Here is a 20,982-nt window from a genome sequence, read left to right as displayed (position 1 = left end):
GAGTCAGAAATATATTTTAAGTCACAGCTTACTACCGTATGAAAACAAGTATGTGTCTCTATAGAGAGTATATTTAATTGCATCCATCTAGAGAGAGAAACCGAACTCCACCACACAACATTTTACTACATGGGTCCATTCTGATATTTCCTGTTCCTATTGTATTCTATTTCATTTATTAAAATACCAGCCTTGACCTTTTTCCAAAATATTGACTTTACACTCATTCACTTCTGAGACACAGGATGGACTGAAAAACACTGTCGCCTTTATAATGGTATTAGAAATGCCTTGTCACTCTGGGGTGGGATAATGGAGTGGAAGACAGTGACCTTTTTCTGAGGGCGGGACCAGCAGTCAAAGAGTTAAGGAAAAGGTTGGTTTCCACCAGCTTTTCTTTTTGGTATGACACAGTAACCGTGTTAACTCTCTGAGAGTCTATACCCTGTGTGCCTCTCTGCGTGTTTATTCCCGCAGTGGGTGAAGGAATATTGGGCAGTCTAAAGAAGTCCTCTCTGGTTCAGCTTTTTCCACCTCTGTACGTTTGTGAGGTGCTTTCTTTTCCCCTTCATCTCCTGAAGGATTTTTGCATCCAATATGTTGTTCTGATGGTTCCCTCTACTTAAAGAATTCTTACCTCATATATCTATAGGATTTACACCCCCCCCCCCATGCCTTCTTCAAGCTTTTGTGCAAATGGCAGGATCAATAAACCCAAAGGCTTTGGATAGATGCCACCCACCCTCCGTTTTCTGTGAATACCTCAAAGATGCTTGTGTATTAATTTCCCTCACACTTTCCCTAGGATGAGTACTTCTCACCTTCGGTTGCTCTGTGTGTGTGTGTGTGTGTGTGTGTGTGTGATTCTATCATTCTGTCACTTTGTTGTATGCGTAGATTTGTGTAACCACCACTGCAACCAAGATACGAAACCACTGTGTTACCACAAATAATCTCTCTCATGCTCTCTCCATACTGACACCCACCCACTGCTCCCTACCATCCTTCACTTCTGGTCATCACCCATCTGTTTTTCCTCCCTGGAATGTCATTTTGAGACTGATATATATACATGGATCTCAAAAAGTATGTGACCTTTTAAGATTGGCTTTTTTCATCTAGCACAGTGCCCTTGAGATCCATCTAAATGGTTGCGTATATCACTGGTTCACTCATGATTTTTACTGCTGAGCTGTATTTCACGGAATAGATACCACAGTTGGTGTAAGCAGTCACCCGCTGAGGGATCTGCTGGTTGTTTCGAGTTTGGGCTGTTACAAATAAGGTGTCTCTGAAGAATAGTGCATGGTTCTGTGGACCTAAGTTTTCATTGTTCTGGGATGGATGCCAAGCAATGGAATTGCTGGATCGTAGAGTGAGTGTTATGTGTAGTTTCTTTAAGAAACTGCCAAACTGCTTTCTCAAGTGGCTGCACCATCTCCCATTCCCATCAGCCATGGGTGACAGATGCAGAGTCGCTGCGTCGTATCCAGCCATAGGCAGTGTCAAACAAGGCTTGTTCATTTGGGTGCCTGGTGGCTCAGTCGGTTAAGCATCTGCCTTCAGCTTGGGTCATTCTCCTAGGGTCCTAGGATCGAGTCCCATATTGGGGCTCCCTGCTCAGTGGGGATTCTGCTTTTCCCTTTGCCTGCTGCTCTGTCTATTTGTGCTCTCTATCTCTCCGTCAAATAATAAATAAAATCTTTTTTTTTTAAATTTGTTCTTTTACCTCTTCTAACAGATGTGCAGTGATACCTCATTATGGTCTTAATTCGCATTTCCTACCTGAGTAGTGTTATTGCACATCTTTTCATGTGCTGTTGGTATATCCTCTTTGGTGAAATGTCTCTTCGTGTCTTTTGCCCATTTTCCAACTGTTGCTTTAATGTTGAGTTTTGAGAGTTCTTTGTATATTCTACTGTGAATAGAATATTTTGCCAGATGTGTGGTTTACAAACATTTTCTCCCATCTGTAACTTACCTTTTTACCCTCTTAAGAGGGTCCTCTGCAGAGCAAAAGTTGTTGATTTTAATGAAATTCAGTTGGTCAAATTTGTCTTTTATGGGTGTGTTTTTGGTGTCATGTCTATAATTCTCTGAGCTGAGGTCCTCCAAATTTTCTTATTTTTTTTCCTAGAAGTTGTATACATTTATCTTTTACTTTCAATCTATCGTTTCCAGTTAATTTTTTAATAGAGTGTGAGGTTTAGGTTGAGATTAATGCCTTTTTTTCTTTTTTGTCTAGGGATATCAAATTTCTCCACCATTTTTTTGAAAAGACTAAGATTTCCTCCCTCTACTAAATTGCTTTTGTACTTTTGTCAGAAATAACTCGGCTATAATGTATGTGGCGATTTTGGGGTTCTCTGTACTGTCTCACTGACTTGTATGTCTATCCTTCTGCCAGTAATGTACAGTCTTTATTACTGTGTCTGTCAAACATCTTGAAATAATAAGAGTGATTTCTTCTACTTTCTCTTTTTCTCAAAATTTGTCTTATTCTAACTCATTTACCTTTCCATATAGATTTTAGAATAGTCAGGTTCATATCTACAAAAATAACTCACCTGGATTTTGATAGGAATTTTGTTAAACCTGTATCTAACTTTGATAAGACTTGACCTATCTGAGTCTTCAATCAATGGACACAGAATATCTCTCTATTTATTTAGGTCCTCAATTTCTTTCATCAGCTTTTTGTGGTTTTGTGTTTCTCAGCACGTCCATGTTCCAATAGATTTGCTTCTAAGTTATCTTTTTAAGCAATATATGTGGAACTGTATTTTAGTTCTGGTGCCCACATGTTTATTGCTGGTGTCCAGAAATACAATTGATTTTTGCATTTTGATCTTGTATTCTGTGACTTTGCTGAACACACATAATTGTTCTAAGAGGATTTTGTTTGTTTTTGGGTCCTTGGGATTTTCTATGTAAACCATCATACCGTCTTCAAAGGAAATGGGAAGTACAATCCTTAGGCAGAGAGGGAGGGGAAATGTACGTTTCTAGAGAAAAGTACAAGCCACTGAGCAGTCTGCACCACCAACTCACAATTGGCCCAAACTGCGGAAATGAACAGCAAAGTATCCGTGTTTCTGGGGATGCTGAGTATTTCACCCAAGACCTTACTGCAGTGTCTGTCAAGTAACGCGGCACCTTTTGTCTCATATTTGAATGTGACATCACCAGGACTTGGCAGACAGCTCTCCCCATCTGCCAAGAAGCTCAGTTGTGAGTGTGAAGGACTGAAGATCTAAAGGTCCCAGGTTTTGACACAGCGAACACTTCACTCAATAAGTATCGTTTCCAGATCCTTTTCAAAAACACCCTAGTCTGGAGGGATAGCTTTCTTACACTCCTTGGGCTGTAAGCCTTTGTACTGTGCTCCTGGGGAAATCTCTATTAAGAAGCACTGAAGTCCTTTTCTGCTTGGAAGAGAATAGCAGATCTCAGCTACTTTGGTTAAGGTTGCAGGTGACTGACTTTTTGGTGTTTTCTCACTCCATCAGGTAAAAGTCGTCAAAGTGGAACCCAAATTTCTTTTTTTAAAAGACAAAACTTGACAATTCTCAGACCCAGGGAAGGCAAGGACCACAGTGCCTGGACAGGGACTTGAACCCTGGACCCTCAGATTAAAAGTCTGATGCTCTGCCAACTGAGCTACCCAGGCTCCAGAAAGGGTTCCTCCTCCAGGTGCATAAATAGGATCAAGCTTAATACTGTGGCAGATTCATCTTTGCATTCGGGAAAGGCAACTGAGCAGGTGTTTAACCTCTGTAGTCAATGCATCCAGCCCTTGTTTATGTTTTCTGTAGATAGGTAGAGAAGGAATGTAAATGGCATCAAGAAAACAATCCTTGTTTGGGTACTTGTAGAAAGGAAAAATAAACAGAAGAAACCAGCAGATGGCTCCCAGTAAATATTTATGGAATGCGTAGTGAAATCTGTCAGCTCTCATTTACTGGGCACCAAGAAATAACCAAAAATGAAACACAGAGGAACAAAGAAACAACAAAAATATAAATGAATAATAAAAAAACAAGACAAGAAACTTGGAAAGCAACCAATGGAGAACAATGGTAAGAATCTGCCAAATTTGGTAACATCTACCAATTTTTTTCTTGGTGCAAGATAAAAGCAAGACGTTAAAAAGGAAGGGAGATGTCTGGTGACCATGAGTGGCCCGATGTTGCACATTTCACTGATGTTCTGAACCCCTAAGGGAATTTTGACAACTTGATATTTCCTCTTACAATTTTCCCTGGACATGTAACGTTTTCCTTCACATGTTCAAATTCTTCTAAAGGGTATTGTGACTTGTATCAAAGGAATCTAAAAAGCTCAGTAATTTAATACTTAGCAATATCCATTGAGAGAGAGAGAGAGAGAGAGGGAGGGAGACAGATAGAGAGAGAGACCCCTTCTTTAATCTTCTATGGAAGATTTTGCATTGATCCTTTATCTCCTTGAATTTGTTATTTCCATTCTGTGTCTCCCATAGATTTTTTTATCTCAATATTGTCATTTTGTATTTAGTCTTTCTTGATATTCCTACCATACTTTTAGGTATCCAATACAAGTATAAACATTGAAAGCTGACATTATTTCCTGTGACCCCAAATCTATGTTAAGAATACTTCTTATGGGGGCACCGGGGTGGCTCAGTGGGTTAAAGCCTCTGCTTTTGGCTCAGGTCATGATCCTGGGGTCTTGGGATCGAGCCCCGTGTCGGGCTCTCTGCAGAGAGCCTGCTTCCTCCTCTCTCTCTCTCTGCCTACTTGTGATCTCTGTCTGTTAAATAAATAAATCAAATCTTTAAAGAATACTTCTTATGGATTGGGTTGTATTTGCATCTACCTGCAGTGCAAAGTAATAGATAATTTGAAGACCCCCTTTCCTGGAAGATGTAATGGATGTGAATGTAGAATTTGTTTTCCCTCAGTTACGGCCCCCACAATGAAATGCCATAAGAGGCCACCTCAGCTGAAGGAGGCGTCTCTGACTCAGTATTTCAAATTGCTCCCACACTGGGAATCCACAAGGACAGCGTTTCCACAAATTCAGGCCAATGTGCCACAGTCAGATGAGTCTTTGTTTACAGAAATGTCTTAATTTACCAGGAGAAGGGTGAGATTTTTCCGAGAAAGGTGAGAATGTGGGATTTAGAGCTGTACTTCCCTGGCAGACTGATTCTCAGAAGGCGAATTTTCTGTCACCCTGTTTAATTAAGTAGGAAAGATCTAGAAGTAGATTTAGTTAAACTGTTTGGATAGAGTTCAGCAGAAGTTGCTTATAAACCTCACAGTCAAGGACGGCTTTGACTTGTTGATCTCCAGACCCCAAGGCAGGTGTATCCCCGCTAACATGCGATTCCAGTATCACAATTAGTGTTTCTAGTGTGAAGGTGGTTTCATTCCTTTCCCAGCCTCTTTTTCCTTTGTCCTTCCTCGTTCATTCCTCCTCCCTTTCCTCAGCCTCTTGAAACCCGGTCCCCTTGAAAAGCAGGTGGTTCCAGCAGCTCCTCCAAGTTCATGCCTTCCCAATCCACCCAGGATGCAGATCCTGAACCCACTTCCCAAAGCCAGTATGGCCCTGGAATGGTCCAGGAATTACACGGCCCCGTGCCCCGTGAGAGCTGCACTCTGCACACACCTGACTGGAGGCTATAAAATACTGCCTACCAAATCCGGATTTTAAACCTCTCCAGTGCAACTTCCCCAATCCTCTGATGGACAGCGTGACAGAGAGGCTGGAACTCACAGGGACAGTGAGATTCCTGTTGTCGCATGTCCTCTCCTGCTTTCCCACTTGGCAGGGCCGGCTGCCCTCGAATTCCTGCCCCCTTTTCCATTTGCCAGTCCCTACTTGTTCTTTGGATCTCAGTTCCTATGTTACCCATGACCTCCTTCTAGAAGCTTTTGCTGACTCCTCAAGACCAGCTTTTGAAGCTCCTGGAATATCCCAGGATTCCTGAGATTGTCTCAGTTTGATGAATAGTACTTACTGCGTGTCGTATTATCACTCTCTTGTATGTTCCCTCCCTGACCGCTGGCATGCTCAGGGCTCAGTCCTTCAGCATCACGTACAAGCAAATGTCTCTTTCCGTCGTGGGCTGCTCCCTCAAGCTCCACATTCACTTATGCGCCTGCCTTCTTCGCGGGAATTTATACCTAACCTTGTCAAAACCTGAACTCCTGGCCTTCCCCCCAGCCTGGCTCCTTCCCCATCTTCCCCATCTCAAGAAGCAGCCGTTCCAGCTGAAGATGCTCTTTGGCTCCGATCCTAGAGCCCAGCTCCCAGCTCAGCCCTCAAGATGTATCCATTTCCCCACCTTTGCTTCCTCCTTCCGTTGCCATCACACGAGAAATCTACCATCACCTCTTGCCTAGATTTTGGCAATGGACTCCCCTGCTCTCCAGGTTCCTATTTCCCCTTGCCCCTTTCCTGTCTGTTCTAAACACAGAATGAGTGGAAAACTCTCCAAGGGCTCTGCTCCAATTCCAGGATGGAAGCTGAAGTGCTTCCAGCGACCTGGGCCGCCATCCCTCGCTCCCTCCTCCCCCTTCCCAGCTGCATAGCCTCCCACTCCTACTCCTACTCACCTGCGCTGCATGTATGCTCCTGCCTGGAAACTCTCCCCGCCCCCCACCCCCCCCCCAATATATGCCTTACTCATTTCCTCCTGTTTTAGAGTTTTGCTCAAATATCACCTTCTCAGGGAAATCTTACCTGTTCAACACATTTAAAAACACTTTTTAAGGAATCATCCCTATTATCTTCCGGCTTTATTTTTTATGAAGACTTATATATTTTTCATTCATTGGTCTGAATTTCTGATAAGAACGCAAACTCCACAAAGACAGAGATTTTTGCCCATTTTGTTCCCAGCTATCGTCCTGGTGTCTAGATGCACACTTGTAGCTACTCACTAACAGTTTGTTGAGTGAAGGTTGAGTGAATGGCCGGTCACTTACATAGGAAACACTTGGCCAGTGAGGCTTCTGCAGGAGGGTGTGTAAGCAAATTTCAGGAGCTTAACCCCGAACGGGGACAGAAATGGGCTTTTCATGGGTAAAGCATTCCAGATTCTGTTTATAGGGCTCCTGGTTGGGTGTATAAACCTGGGCGGCTGATGGTGGGTCTTCTGTCTAATCACAGGGTCCGACGTGCTAGCCAGTGCCCATGCAGGGGTTAACGCTCGTGCAGGGTTGAGCACCTGACACCCCTAGTCCCATCTGCAGAGCCGCATGCGCCATCATTAGTTCATCCCCTTCCCAAACCTTCAGGCTGCGACAGCATAAACCCTGACTTCTGAGCTCCTGGTGTCCAAGGATAAGGGTATAAGGCACAAGGCCCCAAGGCATGGCAAACTGTTCTAAAGATGACTCGTCCTGTGAGGCTTCCGAATGCTGCGTTGAGAGATTTTACTCATTTGGTTGTTTAGTATTTGGGAATAGTAATGGACTCCCAGAGTTCAAAATGATTATATAGTGACGTTTCCCTTGTCACCTACCTACCTACCTGGTTCCCACTTTGTCCCCCATCCCCCACAGGTTCTGCTGTTCTTCACTTCCAACCTCTCCTTCTGGAGTTTACCCACATTCGCGTAACTTTGTTCACTTGTTCCGGGCCTTGCCTTTGGTACTTCACAATACAGGTTGGAAATCTTCATGTGTTCATTCAGAGGAAGTTTCCTTGTCTCTCTTCATGCTGTTTTATATTTTTAGTGTGAAATATAACAGAGGGATAAATAAAACCAACATCTGCGCTTAACCAGGAATATGACTGTCATGTGGGACAGTGATCGGTGCGTGGTGACAACGAGAGGTTGTGTGTGTCCCTTCCCTGTAAACCTCTGTCCTCCAAGTGCTCCCAATGCCCCAAGAAAAAACTCGGTCCTGACTTTTTACATCCTTAATACATTTCACCATGTTCACATATATCCCTCAACAATATAACCTAATTTTGTCTGGTTTTGAAACTTACATAAGTATCATCATCTTAAATGCTTCCTTTGTGTCTACCTTTCACAAAATTCTCTTTGTAAGGTTCGTCTGTATTATTTTCTGCCGCTCAGACCTGTTGTCAGCTGCTGAATAGCATTGGACACTGTTTATCTGAGTGAGTGCAAATGTTCACTCCGGTTGTTCCCAGTTGTTGGCTCTACGGACAACACTACTTAAAAATTCTCCTACGAGTTTCCTGCCGTACACTCACACTTACTTCTCTTGGGGAGAGATGTAGGACAATAGGGTATGCACATCTTCAGCTTACTAAAGCCCAACTATTTTCCACAGTCTCTGTGTCACTTTAGACTCTCAAGAATAGTGATCAAAGTCACTACTTCACATCCTTGCCAATAATTAGTACTTGTTGTCTTTTTAATTTCAGCAATTGTGGTGGAAGTTCCATAGCATCTAATTACAGGATTAGTTTGCGTTTTCCTGATTTCTGACAAGGTTGCTTGCTGACAAGGTCGTTGTTTTCTAGTAGGTCCACAGGGGTGCCTGGATGTTGGTTTTGACTCAGGTCATGATTTCATGGGATGCCTGCTCCACAGGGAGTCTGCCAGAAGATTCTCTCCCCCTGCCCTTCCCCCAGCTCACTTGCAGGAGCACATGCTCATCCTTGCTCCCTCTCTCTCAAATAAATAAATAAATCTTTAAAAAATAATAAAATAGGTCCACAAACTTTGTGGCACTCCTGTCATCAGAAGGTGGTCCGAATACCCTCTCCTTGCCTGAGGGTCACAGTGACCGGCTTCTGAAGAGCAGAGTGAACAGAAGAGACGCTGGTGACATCGCAGGCTAACCGTTCTCGGCCAGGCTCCCGTCCTCTCTCACAGACATCACAGTCATAGAAGCTCTTTCCGTATTCCGTATTCTCGTGCTAGTCCTGTCAGTTATGTATGTGGCAAATATCTTCTGCCATTTTGTGACTTAGATTCATCCTTTCATAGTGCTTTTTTTTTAAAGATTTTATTTATTTATTTGACAGAGAGAGAGATCACAAGTAGGCAGAGAGGCAGACAGAGAGGGAGAAGCAGGCCCCCTGCTGAGCAGAGAGCCCAATGCAGGACTCAATCCCAGGACCCTGAGATCATGACCTGAGCCGAAGGCAGAGACTTAACCCACTGAGCCACCCAGGTACCCCTTCATATTGCTTTTTGAGGAACAAGTCCTTCATTTCACAAGTTCTTCAAGTCCTTCTTAAAATAATCTGTAAGTGTAATCTCATTAAATTTGTCCATTTTCCCTGCTGTTGTGTCCTATTCCTGTTCCTGTCTGAAAGTCTGCAGTATATTTATTTATATTCTCTTCTATATGCTTTACACTTTTGCCTTTTACATTTCAGCATTAACGTACCAGGAATTAGTTGTTGGTTTGTTTTTTTTTAAGATTTATTTGTTTATTTGACAGCAGAGATTACAAGTAGGCAGAGAGGCAGGCAGTGTGGGGGGTGTGGTGGAGAGGGAAGCAGACTCCCTGTTGAGCAGAGAGCCCATTGTGGGGCCCCCTCCCAGGACCCTGGGATCATGACCTGAGCCGAAGGCAGGGGCTTTAACCCACTGAGCCACCCAGGCGCCCCCAGGAATTAGTTTTTATGTATGGTGTATTTTTTTTCCATGAAGATATGTAATTATGCCGGCACAATTTATTGGAAAGTCCTGCCTTTCCATACTCTTCTCTATCTACTTCCCGTTATTACGCACAGAATGTGCTGCTTCTTGTCCCATTGAGCCATTTGTCTGTCTTTGCACAAACACTGCACTGTCTGAGCAGATAAGGTTTTTAAATGAAGCGTGGTTTGTTTTTTGGTTTGTTTGTTTTGAGGTAAAATTGCTTAAATTTTAGAAAACAGTAGTTTAGAAAACATTAGTTTCAGGTGCACTGTGTAATAATTTGATATTTGCACCATACAAAGTTACCACGATCCTAAGTCTAGTTATCTTGCCTCATCATACAACTGACACCCTTCGCCCGTCCTCCAACCCCCTCCCCTCTCTCAACTGCCAATCTGTTCTCTGTGTCTGGGTTTTGTTTTGTTTGTTCATTTGCTTTTTTTTGGATGCCACAGAGAAGTGAAATCACACAGTGTTTCTCTGGCTACTTAGTTAACTTGACCTGTGTGGAATGTGCTGGGCCCCCTGCAGTAGTGAAGCTGCCAGGAAGCTTTGAGCGAGGGGCTGGCGGGGCCTCAGGGATGGAGAGCGCTGGGGACCTGGCCTTGGTGCGACAGGGTCTGGCTGTGCGTCTGTCCACACTGGCCAGGCAGAGGGAGCGTGCAAAGATGGCCCTCGCCTCCAACTCCACCTCTGAAGGAAGTTGACGGGTTCCCGTCCCTCCAGCAGACACTTTAAGATTAGCAAATGAATCTCCTTCACTGAGAATCCTGCCAACTCCAGGAGGAGTGAGTCAGCCTGCGGGCCCTGGACAGAGCCCCTTTAGCTTCCAAAGCCAGATGTTTTGGGGGCCTCCATGCTCTAGTGCGGGTCCCAAGGTGGGACACGATCCCCTCTCTCCTCGGAGAAACTCCAGGCCTGTGAGCTTCCTTCTGTGTGTGTCTGCTCCCCAGAGCTGGGGTTTTGGTGAGACTGCGTCTCTGCCTCTCCTTCCCATCTGAGATGGCCTATTTATCCCTTGTGGCGGAGGGAGTTAGGCTACCTCTCAGTTCTTCTTCCACGGGGATCATTGTGTTGGCTTCCAGGTAAGCTGGACTGAAACGAACGTTCCAGTTTCGTGGACAGCTTTGAGTGGAGAACACATGAGCACATGACAGCAACGAACCTTCACCTGGCTTGAAACCAGACTTAGATTTCCTTTGTAATCTGTTTGCTTTGGGGATGTCCCTGCTTGGCTTTGTGCTCATATTGGGGCACATCACTTGAAGGAAAGGCCTACTTGAAGGTAATGAATTAAGAAATAAGCTCAATTCCCCAATTTTGGTTGGGGGGCAAGCTCACACTTGCTGACCATGGCCCGCACCTTTGGAGAGTGTACCTGGCCTACACTCTCAGCTTTCTACTTCCCATTATTGAGCTACCCTACTGGGGCATCTAACCTGCCAGCCCACCTTCCAGACCAGATTCATGGCCCAGGAGCTTACGAAACCAATGTAACTGATGGTGGACACAATCACGCTAACATCTGCTGGCCGTTTATTATCGTTCTCCCCTTTCAAACTGTGTACGACTATTCCTTCTCTGTCTCCAGTACATGAGATCATATGACCCATTTATGGTCAGCGGGATAAGAATAAAATAATACCCAAAACTTCCAAGTTACAACCCTACTGGGAAAGAGGTGTCTTTTCCCTTCTGCTGGCTTGAAAAGGGATAAGATGCCTGGATGTCAGACAGAAACATGCTTGGAGGATTGTGCAGTGACATGATTGAGAGCCTATGTTCCTGACATCTTGGCGTTCCCATGCCCAGGTAACCCTGGGTTGCTCATGTCCACAGTCTGGATAACCACTGATCTGGGCCTGTTGTAAGAGATACCCATAATCCTCACGGAAGCAACCTCTTTGAATACAGAGTCGAACCTGGCTGCAAAGGGGTCCATAAAGAAAATCAACCATGTATAACAATTAACCTCAGTATATTAAAACTCTCGGGTAAAGAGAAAATGGAAGCAGTGATCTTACATTTATAAAAACTAACGGAGCTTCTATCGTAAACAGAGACAGGAAACTGATATTCAGCAGAGTCCGAAGTGAATGAGTGACTCAATACGTTAGCAGTTATCTCCAAAGCAAGCTAAGGAAGAAAATGCCAGAATAACTATGTGTGAAAGTCCAGCATCCAAAACTGAAATCCAGCGTTGAGTTGCTGGAGAAGATCAAGGATGTCAAGTTAAAAAACTCCCAGGATAGTGGTGTTCCGTATAGATATTAGAAATTATTGTGGGGAACCATATCCTGTTTGAAAATAGCTATATGAAGAAGAAAAATACGACTGCTGTACAGTATCACTATAATCACTATATACTTTTAATTCATTTTAAATACATACACTCTAAAAAGGAAGTGCGGTTATATACCCATGGCTGGAACAAAATAGAGAGTTGGAAGAGTCACCTTGCAAAGATAAAGCACCTGTGTTCGTCGTGGTCTTGTTACTACAGCACGCTTCCTCGGTCAGTGAAGGTTTACTGAGCATGTACTCTATTTCTCCTTCTGCTTAGCTTCCACGAAGTGAGAAAACTCCAAGGAGTGGAGCTTACCTTTAAGGCGATTATTGAACATCGAGGAAACACTAAGTACGAAATTCCGTGCGAATAAATGCTACAGAGATTCAAAGAAAAAAGAGATGAGTGCTGAAAACAGCTGATGAAGGCAAATCGTCACCACCACCTAAGGCTATGTGTGTGCCAAACCATAACATGGAGTCTGAGAGGCAGGAATTAGGAAGGGAAAGAAGGAGGGTATTCCGACTGAAGTCAGCATATGGTCAAAGTATTGGGAAGCAGGCGAGAACGTGGGAACCGGCTGGCTGAAATGTATCTCAAAGGGCGAGTGGTGTCTACTGTCCATGCGAACAGGCTGAGAAAGCAACACGAGCAAAGTCATAAGGTAGCAGCTCAATAACAGGCTCTTACACTTGGGCTCCTGGTTTTTTTTTTTTTTTTAAACATTTTTTTAAAAGATTTTATTTATTTATTTGACAGACAGAGATCACAAGTAGGCAGAGAGACAGGCAGAGAGAGAGGAAGGGAAGCAAGTTCCCTTCTGAGCAGAGAACCCCTGAGATCATGACCTGAGCTGAAGGCAGAGGCTTTAACCCACTGAGCCACCCAGGTGCCCTGGACTCCTGGTTTTAAATCCATTGCATAATTCACTAAAGTATACTCCTTTTCCAAAACCTTTCAATTTGTTTAGTTATCAAATGCTTTTCAAAAAGGCTTCCAACTCCAGCACATGAGGTCATACGACCCATTTATGGTTAATGGGATGGGAGTAAAATAATGCACAAAATTTCCAGGTACCCCCCTCCTGGGAAAGAGATGTTTTTTCATTTCTACTGGCTTGAAAAGGGGTAAGTGATTATAAAACAATGCAGAGGCATCACAGGAAATTCGGAAAAGAGTAACTGGTCGACTTAAAATCACAGGTTTCTGAGGTAAATCTTCATATTTTCAGGTCTTTATCTCTAATCACAGGACAAAGACAAGAGACCAAGAGACTTTTCTAGATGTATGGGATCTCAAGATTTACTCTCATTCACATGGTCTTTACACATTTAAGGTATGGAAACAAACCCATTTTCCAGTTTCATCTTTTCTTGGTAACCTGCTCAAGACTTTACAATTGTTTTCTAGTTCCTTTTCACCCGAGACATGACAGAGACCAGTTCTACTTAATAGAGACGATCTACACTGCAACATTAAATTTGGGTGCCTTCTAGGTAACCTAGCCTTTACCAACAGTTTGATTTGTTCTTTTTGAGGATTTATCAGACACCATATTCTTAATCAAGACCCCAACCTTCCTACTGCAATAATTAGCATAATTTACCCTATTTTATCTCTTAATCTCCTTGAGTACTCATGGTATCTTTAATCTTGAAGGACCAGTACAAAGATAATAAATAGCACGTAGTCTATATCTTTACTGAACTCCTAATGACTACTACATCTTCACACTGTAAATCAGACCTGTTGCAGAATAAATAAGTCACAATTTGAAAGTCACATCTATAAAAACCTGCACTGGTAATAAATAAAATAAAGGTGGATCTTAAAGATCAATGAATCAGGCCTCCCAATATTTCAGGTGAGCGAATTAAGGCAAGAAGAGGTAAAGTGACTTACTCTAAAGCAAGTAATAGACCTGGTTGGTCACAGAGCTGCGATTCGAACCCAGGACCTCTAAACCCCAGACATGTGCTCTTCCCACTAAATCAAGTGGCCACTCTAGTGAACAGTTTTCATGATCCTCCTCCTGTTTCCCTGGGGAGGGTCTCCACAGTCACCAGACCCTCAAGGCATTCAGAGGATTTCTCTACAGTGCAAGATTTTTCATGTTGAATAGAGGAGTTTTGTCTAAAGGTTTTCCTACACTCAGTACGTATATTTGCTTTTTCTCCACTCTGAACTTTCTGGTGTTTTGTAAGATACGTGCTTTGGCTGAAGGGTTTTCCACATTCATTACGTTTGTGGAGTTTCTCTTCGGTATGCGTTTTCTGATGTTTTTTAAGGTCTGTCCTCTGACTGAAGGCTCTCCCACATTTACTGCACTCATAAGGTTTCTCTCCAGTATGAATGATTTGATGTCGAAAAAGGCCTGAGCAGTAACTAAAGGCTTTTCCACATTCACTGCATGTGTAGGATTTTTCACTGGAATGAGTTTTCTGGTGATTTGTAAGGTTTCTACTCTGACTGAAGCCTTTTCCACATGTTACATTCATAGGGCTTCTCTCTGGTGTGCGTACTCTGATGCTGAATAAGTGCTGACCTATCACTAAAGGCTTTTCCGCAGTCCTTGCATTTATAGGGCTTCCTCCTGTATGAATTCTTTTATTTTGAATAAGAGAAAAACAGAAACCGAAAGCTTTCCCACAATCACTGCAGTCATACAGCTTCTCTCCAATGTGAGTTCTCTGGTGCTGAATATGCCCTGAGCGATCCCTGAACACTTTCTCACATTCATTACATTTGTAGGGTTTTTCTCCCATATGAACCCTCATGTGTCATGTAAGGAATGAACTCTGGGTGAAAATTTTCCCACATTCCTTACATTTATATGGTTCATCACCTGTATGACTTCTCTGATGTTGAGTAAGGCATATACTTCTGCTAAAGGTTTTTCCACATTCCTTACACTCATAGGGCTTCTCTCCAGTGTGAGTTTTCTGATGTCGAATACAAGCTGAGTAGTTTCCAAAGGCTTTTCCACATTCATTACACTCATAGGGCTTCTCTCCAGTGTGAGTTCTCTGATGCTGAATAAGGGCTGAACGATCACTAAAGGCTTTCTCGCATTCACCACATTTGTATGGTTTCTCTCCGGTATGCATTCTCTGATGCTGAATGAGGTTTGAGCAGTAACTGAAAGCTTTCCCATAGTCATTACATTCATAGGGCTTTTCTCCTGTATGAATTCTCTGATTCAGAGTAAGACGGGTGCTCTGGCTAAAAGCCTTTTCACATTCCAGACACTTATAAGGCTTCTCACCAGCGTGAATTCTTTGGTGCTGAGTTAGGTATGTGCTACGACTGAATGTGTTGTCACATTCAGGACATTCATACAGTCTGTTCCCACTGTGAATCCTCTGATGTTGAACAAGGACAGAGCAGTAACTGAAGGCCTTCCCACATTCGTTGCACTTGTAGGGCCTTTCTCCTGTATGAGTCTTCTGATTGTTTGTTAGGTGGGACCTCTGGTTAAATCCCTTTCCACACACATTACATTTATAGGGTCACTCTCCAGTGTGAGTTCTTTCGTGTTGAACAAGAGCAGTGCGGTCTCTGAAGGTTTTCCCACATCTCCCACATCTGCAAGGTTTCTTTCCATCACACTTCGTTTGTATAATGAAGTCTGAGTTTTGTTTGAAGATTTTTCCATGTGTACCAGGTTCATGAAAACACTCTTCTATAGGATCACTCTGCTCTGAAACTACTGACTGTATAGTGAAAACGTTTCCAAATTCTTAGATGCTGTATCTCCTTCTTTGGCAGGTTCCATACAGGTGACTTTTATCTTGTCCCAGATACTTCTCCTGGTTTAAGTGCTGATTCTTACACTGTTGTCTAGACTTCCAGGTATCTCCCAGTAGAGACTTTCTCTTTTTAAGTTCTTCTGTGTTTACTCCTTGGGATGGGCCATCTTTGAAAATGTCCTGCTGCTCTACTTTTGATTTCTTGGCTTTAGGTCCAGACGTGCCATCTAGAAGACATAAAAATACAAATGTGCTATGTGTTCAATGCTGAAAGAAAAGAAACTGTTCTATGAGAAATGGGGTAATGAAATTGTAAATACTGAGAACATACAACACTGGGGATATAAATGTAACCTAGTAATCTAAGGAGGGGTTAGCTGGAAATGCCAGTGGTGTGAAAGGGTCTGTCTGATTTAAAACAAAGTAATCAAAGAGAATGGAACAAACACTGTCAGGTGAGAAGGTGATTTGGAAAAAGGCTTAACTGTAGAGATTAGAAAAGAGAAAAACATGAAGATGAGCAGGTATTTAGAAAGGAAAACTGTTATCAAAGAGAAATGGCTTTTATGAAGTCTTCTGTGAGAAAACTTACTTCATCAACATTTAAACTATTATCCTAAAGCCTTAAAAAACCTTTTCTTTTGGCGTTATCTGGCTGGCTCAGTCAGTGGAATGTGCAACTCTTGATCTCAGGGTTGTGATTCAAGCCCCACACTGGGCATAGAGGTTATATCAAAATAAAATCTTAAGAGACCCAAACTTTTCTTTTAAATTTGGTTTCTTGACTTACACAAAGCAATGTGTTTACCAGCTTCCTCTTTGTTGAATAACTGCTGCTGACGTTGTTGCTTTACAGTTAATATAAGAAGTGCAGAAACTAGGTCTAAAAAAAGAAAGGTTGAAAAGGGAAAATCTTACTTTTTTGAAATGAAAAATAATTCTCATGGCTTTCCAATGATGTTTCTTTTTTACTTTACTTTTCTGTCATGGACAGAAAAGATAAGAAACATTAAGCATAGAGGGCAAAGGACAGATTACCCTTCTTTTTATGTATCAGCATACCTGGAAGTTGTCTTTAACTATGGGTTCACACTTTTTTTTTTTTAAGATTTTTATTATTATTTGTCAGACAAAGAGAGAGAAAGAGAGAGAGAGCTACCACAGGCAGACAGAATGGCAAGGCAGAGGCAGAGGGAGAAGCAGGCTCCCTGCCAAGCAAGATGTGGGACTCGATCCCAGGATTCTGGGATCATGACCTGAGCCGAAGGCGGCCGCCCAACCAGCTGAGCCACACAGGCATCCCTATGGGTTCATCTTAAGAGTGAATCACTAACATGCTGATTAAAAGTTAAGTGTTTGGGTGGAAGGACATGATACACAATGGGTTTCACTGCAGGATTGCTGGGCAGGGACCTGACTGTTTTAATAGATGACCCTGAAATGTTGGCACCTACAGCATTTTATTTGGGGCTGATTAGTCTCCCCAAAATGATATACTCGGACTTTGTACTTAGGGAGGAGGGGGTGGTTATGTGGAAGCCTGACTGCCCATCTTCTGAGTCAACTGAAAAGAAGAACTGGGTGAGTAGATTTTTTGAAAGATTTTATTTACTTATTTAGAGCGAGCACTGCAGGAGGAGGGGCAGAGGGAGAGAGGATCTCGAGCAGACGCCACGCTGCGCACAGAGCCCGATGCAGGGCTCGATTCCAAGACGCTGGAATCATGACCTGAGCCGAAGGCAGAGGCTTTAACCCACTGAGCCACCCAGGCGCCCCTGCCCTTCTAATTCTTGACCATATCTCAGAGTCCCACTAAAATTACACTAGTCCCATGACATTCCTAACTCTCATTTTCCTGGTCTCCCACAGTATTTACTGTACTGTTTTAACTTCTAATTCTAGTCTTTAAAAGCAGTGCCTTACACTGTTTACCCATTACGTCCTGTGTGCATATGTGCGTCTCCAGAGTTGGTGTTCAATGTCTTGGAGGAAGGAAACGTGAATGACTTGTGTGGGTGTGGGGTTAATACTTAGTGAGTTTATGCCAAGCCGACTCACCATATTGGTATGGTTAATCCTCCTAACAAGCCCAGGAGGTGGAAACAGAATCTTCATTTTGGGAGAGGTTCAGGGTGTTGAAGTCACGTGCCTCAAGTTACGAGCTGGAATTCCAGAGTCCAGGCTTCAGCTCTACTGGCCTGGGAAAAAGACGGAGCAGATGATAATGATTAAAGACACAGAAAATCCCGAGTTTTAATCCCAGCCTTCGACTGACTATCTGTGCGACGTGAGGGGAAGCCCCCCATTTGGCCTCTTTCCAATCCTCAATACTACTTATAGCGCTATTTTCTCCCCCAAATACTTAAATTCTTCTCATACTTTTCAGATACAGGTCCTTAACGTTTTGATCCATTGCCTACCCAGCCTCACCGTTTGTCACTCACACATGCCTTACATCCCACCACACTGGGTTTACTTCCTAGTCATTTATCACACTTCTCACGTCTCCCGGCACATGCTGACCTTTTATCTAGAACTCCCCGTCTACTACCTGCTGATAGCTGAGCTAATTCCTGCTCACTCTTCAGGATTCAGTTCGAACATCACCCACTCTAAGCTCCTTATCTATATTCTCATCACCTCTATAATAATAAAATAATTGTTATTATTTAATAACAGCTAATATTAAATAAATGCTTGTCATGCTTAGAACCATCACAGTTCTAAGTAATTTACACATATTTAATCACTAATCCCTACTGGAACTCCAGCAGGTAGAAGCTGTTATTATCTTCATTTTATGAGTGAGGAAGAGGGACATAAAATTGTACAGTCCCACGCGGTAACCTCCAGCCCCATGCAGCTGCTGTGCACTAGAAATATGCCTGCACCAAACTGAGGTGTGCTGCGAGTGTAAACTACACACCAGATTTTGAAGAGTCAAGAAAGAAAGGGCAAATATCTCACTAATAAGTTTTATATTGATTAATCATTAAAATGTTTTAGGCATCTGAGATTCAATCAAAGATATTCTTAAAATTAATTGTACCTCTTTTTCATTAGTTTTCTTAAGCCTGACTACCAGAAAATTTAAAATTACACATGCGGGTTGGATTTTATTTCTACTGGTCAGTGCTGGCTTCAAGAGATTAAGACATTCGTGCAAGGCTGCAGAGCCAGTATGTGACAGAGCCAGGATTAAACCCAGCCTCAGAGCTCCCTCTTCACCACTGCTCCCATGCTGTGTCTGCATTGACCCATCACATCACATCACATCAGAAGCCTCTGAGCTTCCAGAGATTAGAGACTAAAGTCTTTAACCTCTGAGCCCTCAATTCCTGGCACAGTATCTCACACACATTATATGCCTGATGAATGTCTGGTGAGTGAACAGATGCTGGTGGTTTTCTTATGAGAATGCCACAATTACAGCAGGGTTTTTTTTTTTAATTATTTTTTTTAAAGATTTATTCATTTATTTTAGAGAGAAAAAGAGAGAGAGTAGAGGGAGGGGCAGAGGGAGAGAATCTTCACGCAGGCTCCCCACTGAGTACAGAGCCCAACATAGGGCTCAGTCCCATGACCCAAGAGATCACAACCTGAGCTGAAACCAAGAGTCCAATGCCCAACTGACTGAGCCACCCAGGCGCCCTAACAGGAGTTTTTGAAGATTAGTCCGGCCAGTGTTTTTTTTTTTTTTTTTTTTTAAGAGTTTATTTGTTTATTTGACAGAGAGAGATCACAAGTAGGCAGAGAGGCAGGCAGAGAGAGCTGGAGAAGCAGGCTTCCCGCCAAGCAGAGAGCCCGATGTGGGGCTTGATCCCAGGACCGTGAGATCATGACCTGAGCCGAAGGCAGAGGCTTGACCCACTGAGCCACCCAGGCACCCCAGTTTTTTTTTTTTTTTCAACTAAACCCTGGAAATTACTTAAAGAAACAAGGTGAGATAAAGCCACCACTCTAATATTTGGAACAGTAAGTGATAGTATCTACTTTTCAAATAATTACAGGCATAAAAGCTAAGAGGGATATTCAACCTGTAAACCAAAACAACCCCTGAGGAGACAGTTCTTCACTTACCTATTATTAAGAGGCACAAACAGAAACCATGAAAGGAATCCGTGGAGTAGTCAGAAAAAAAAAAGTAGTCAGTTACCGTGGAGTAGCTGAATCAGAGCTTCGCACTGTCACACAAAGATGGCTTCATAAAGGACAGTGAAATCAATCGATTTTTTCTGAGAAGATAAAAGGGAGTTAAGGAAAGGCTATCAGATTCTTCTGGAAGGAAGAAGAGTAATGTCCTTTATAAGTATATGTACAGTACAGTAGTGAGAGAAAGACACAAATTATAGTGCACAGATAGGGCAGGGATGCTGGATTTCGGACACTGGGGATTTACAGCTCCTACGATCACTGTGGCAAGCGCGCTCGTGGATGAAGTAGACCACGTGCAAGAATACGTGGCCAACGTACGGAGAACAACAACAACAAAAAAAGCTAGAGGTCTATTTTTAAGATTTATTTATTTATTTGAGAGACAGAGCATGAGCAAGGGGAGGAGCAGAGGGAGACTCTCAAGCAGACTTGGCATTCAGCGGGGAGTTGGATGTGGGGCTTGATCTCAAGACTGAAAATCAAGAGCCAAAATCAAGAGTCGGACACGCAACCAAATGGGCCACCCGGGCACCCACTAGAGATCTTTAAAAAAACTGTAACAGGAATGAAGAATGTCTCTGATGAACTCATTAGTAGACGGGACACAGTCTCCTCTTCAAGAGGATACATCAATAGAACTTTTGAAAACTGAAAAGCAAAGAGCATAAAGACTGAAAAGAAAAAAAGTTTAAGAACAGACACTTGTGAATCTTGTCCTATGTATGTCTTCATCCGTCTGTTCATCTGTAATCTTTATCACATCCTTGATAATACACTAAACCGGCCAACATATGTATTTCTCTGGGTCCTGAGAGCTGTTCTAGCAAATGATGGAATCCAAGGAGGGAGGTCATAGGACCCTCCGATTTGTTGCCAAATCAGACAGAGGTTGTGGGGGATCAAGTATTTGTGATTGGCATCTGGGCTGCGGGCCGTCTTGTGGAGACTGAGCACTTACCCTGTGGAGTCTTTGCTTACTCTGATTAGTGTCAAAACTGAAGTGAATTTTTTTTTTTTTTTAGATTTTATTTATTTATTTGTCCCAGAGAGAGAGAGGGAGAGAGAGCAAGCACAGGCAGACAGAATGGCAGACAGAGGCAGAGGGAGAAGCAGGCTCCCTGATGAGCAAGGAGCCCGATGTGGGACTCGATCCCAGGACGCTGGGATCA

General features: G+C 43.0%; 1 protein-coding gene and 1 non-coding gene across 2 annotated transcripts; both read right to left on the bottom strand.

The window, feature by feature from the left end:
- Window positions 1-3,597: 3,597 nt before the first annotated feature.
- On the bottom strand, window positions 3,598-3,670 carry TRNAK-UUU (transfer RNA lysine (anticodon UUU)). The gene has a single exon. It is a non-coding gene; the product is annotated as a tRNA-Lys (tRNA).
- A 9,123-nt stretch (window positions 3,671-12,793) lies between these two features.
- On the bottom strand, window positions 12,794-15,418 carry LOC125102592 (zinc finger protein 883-like; the record flags this gene model as incomplete). Its single annotated transcript, XM_047733928.1, has 1 exon — window positions 12,794-15,418. A coding segment is annotated over one exon (729 nt), but the record flags the coding sequence as incomplete, so codon positions are not given.
- Between the last annotated feature and the right edge of the window lie 5,564 nt (window positions 15,419-20,982).

The sequence above is a fragment of the Lutra lutra genome, chromosome 6 (genome assembly GCF_902655055.1).
Source record: "Lutra lutra chromosome 6, mLutLut1.2, whole genome shotgun sequence".
In the NCBI taxonomy this organism is placed as follows: domain Eukaryota; kingdom Metazoa; phylum Chordata; class Mammalia; order Carnivora; family Mustelidae; genus Lutra; species Lutra lutra.
The sequence above is the reverse complement of the archived record's forward strand: the minus strand, read 5'-3'. Positions and strand labels throughout refer to the sequence as shown.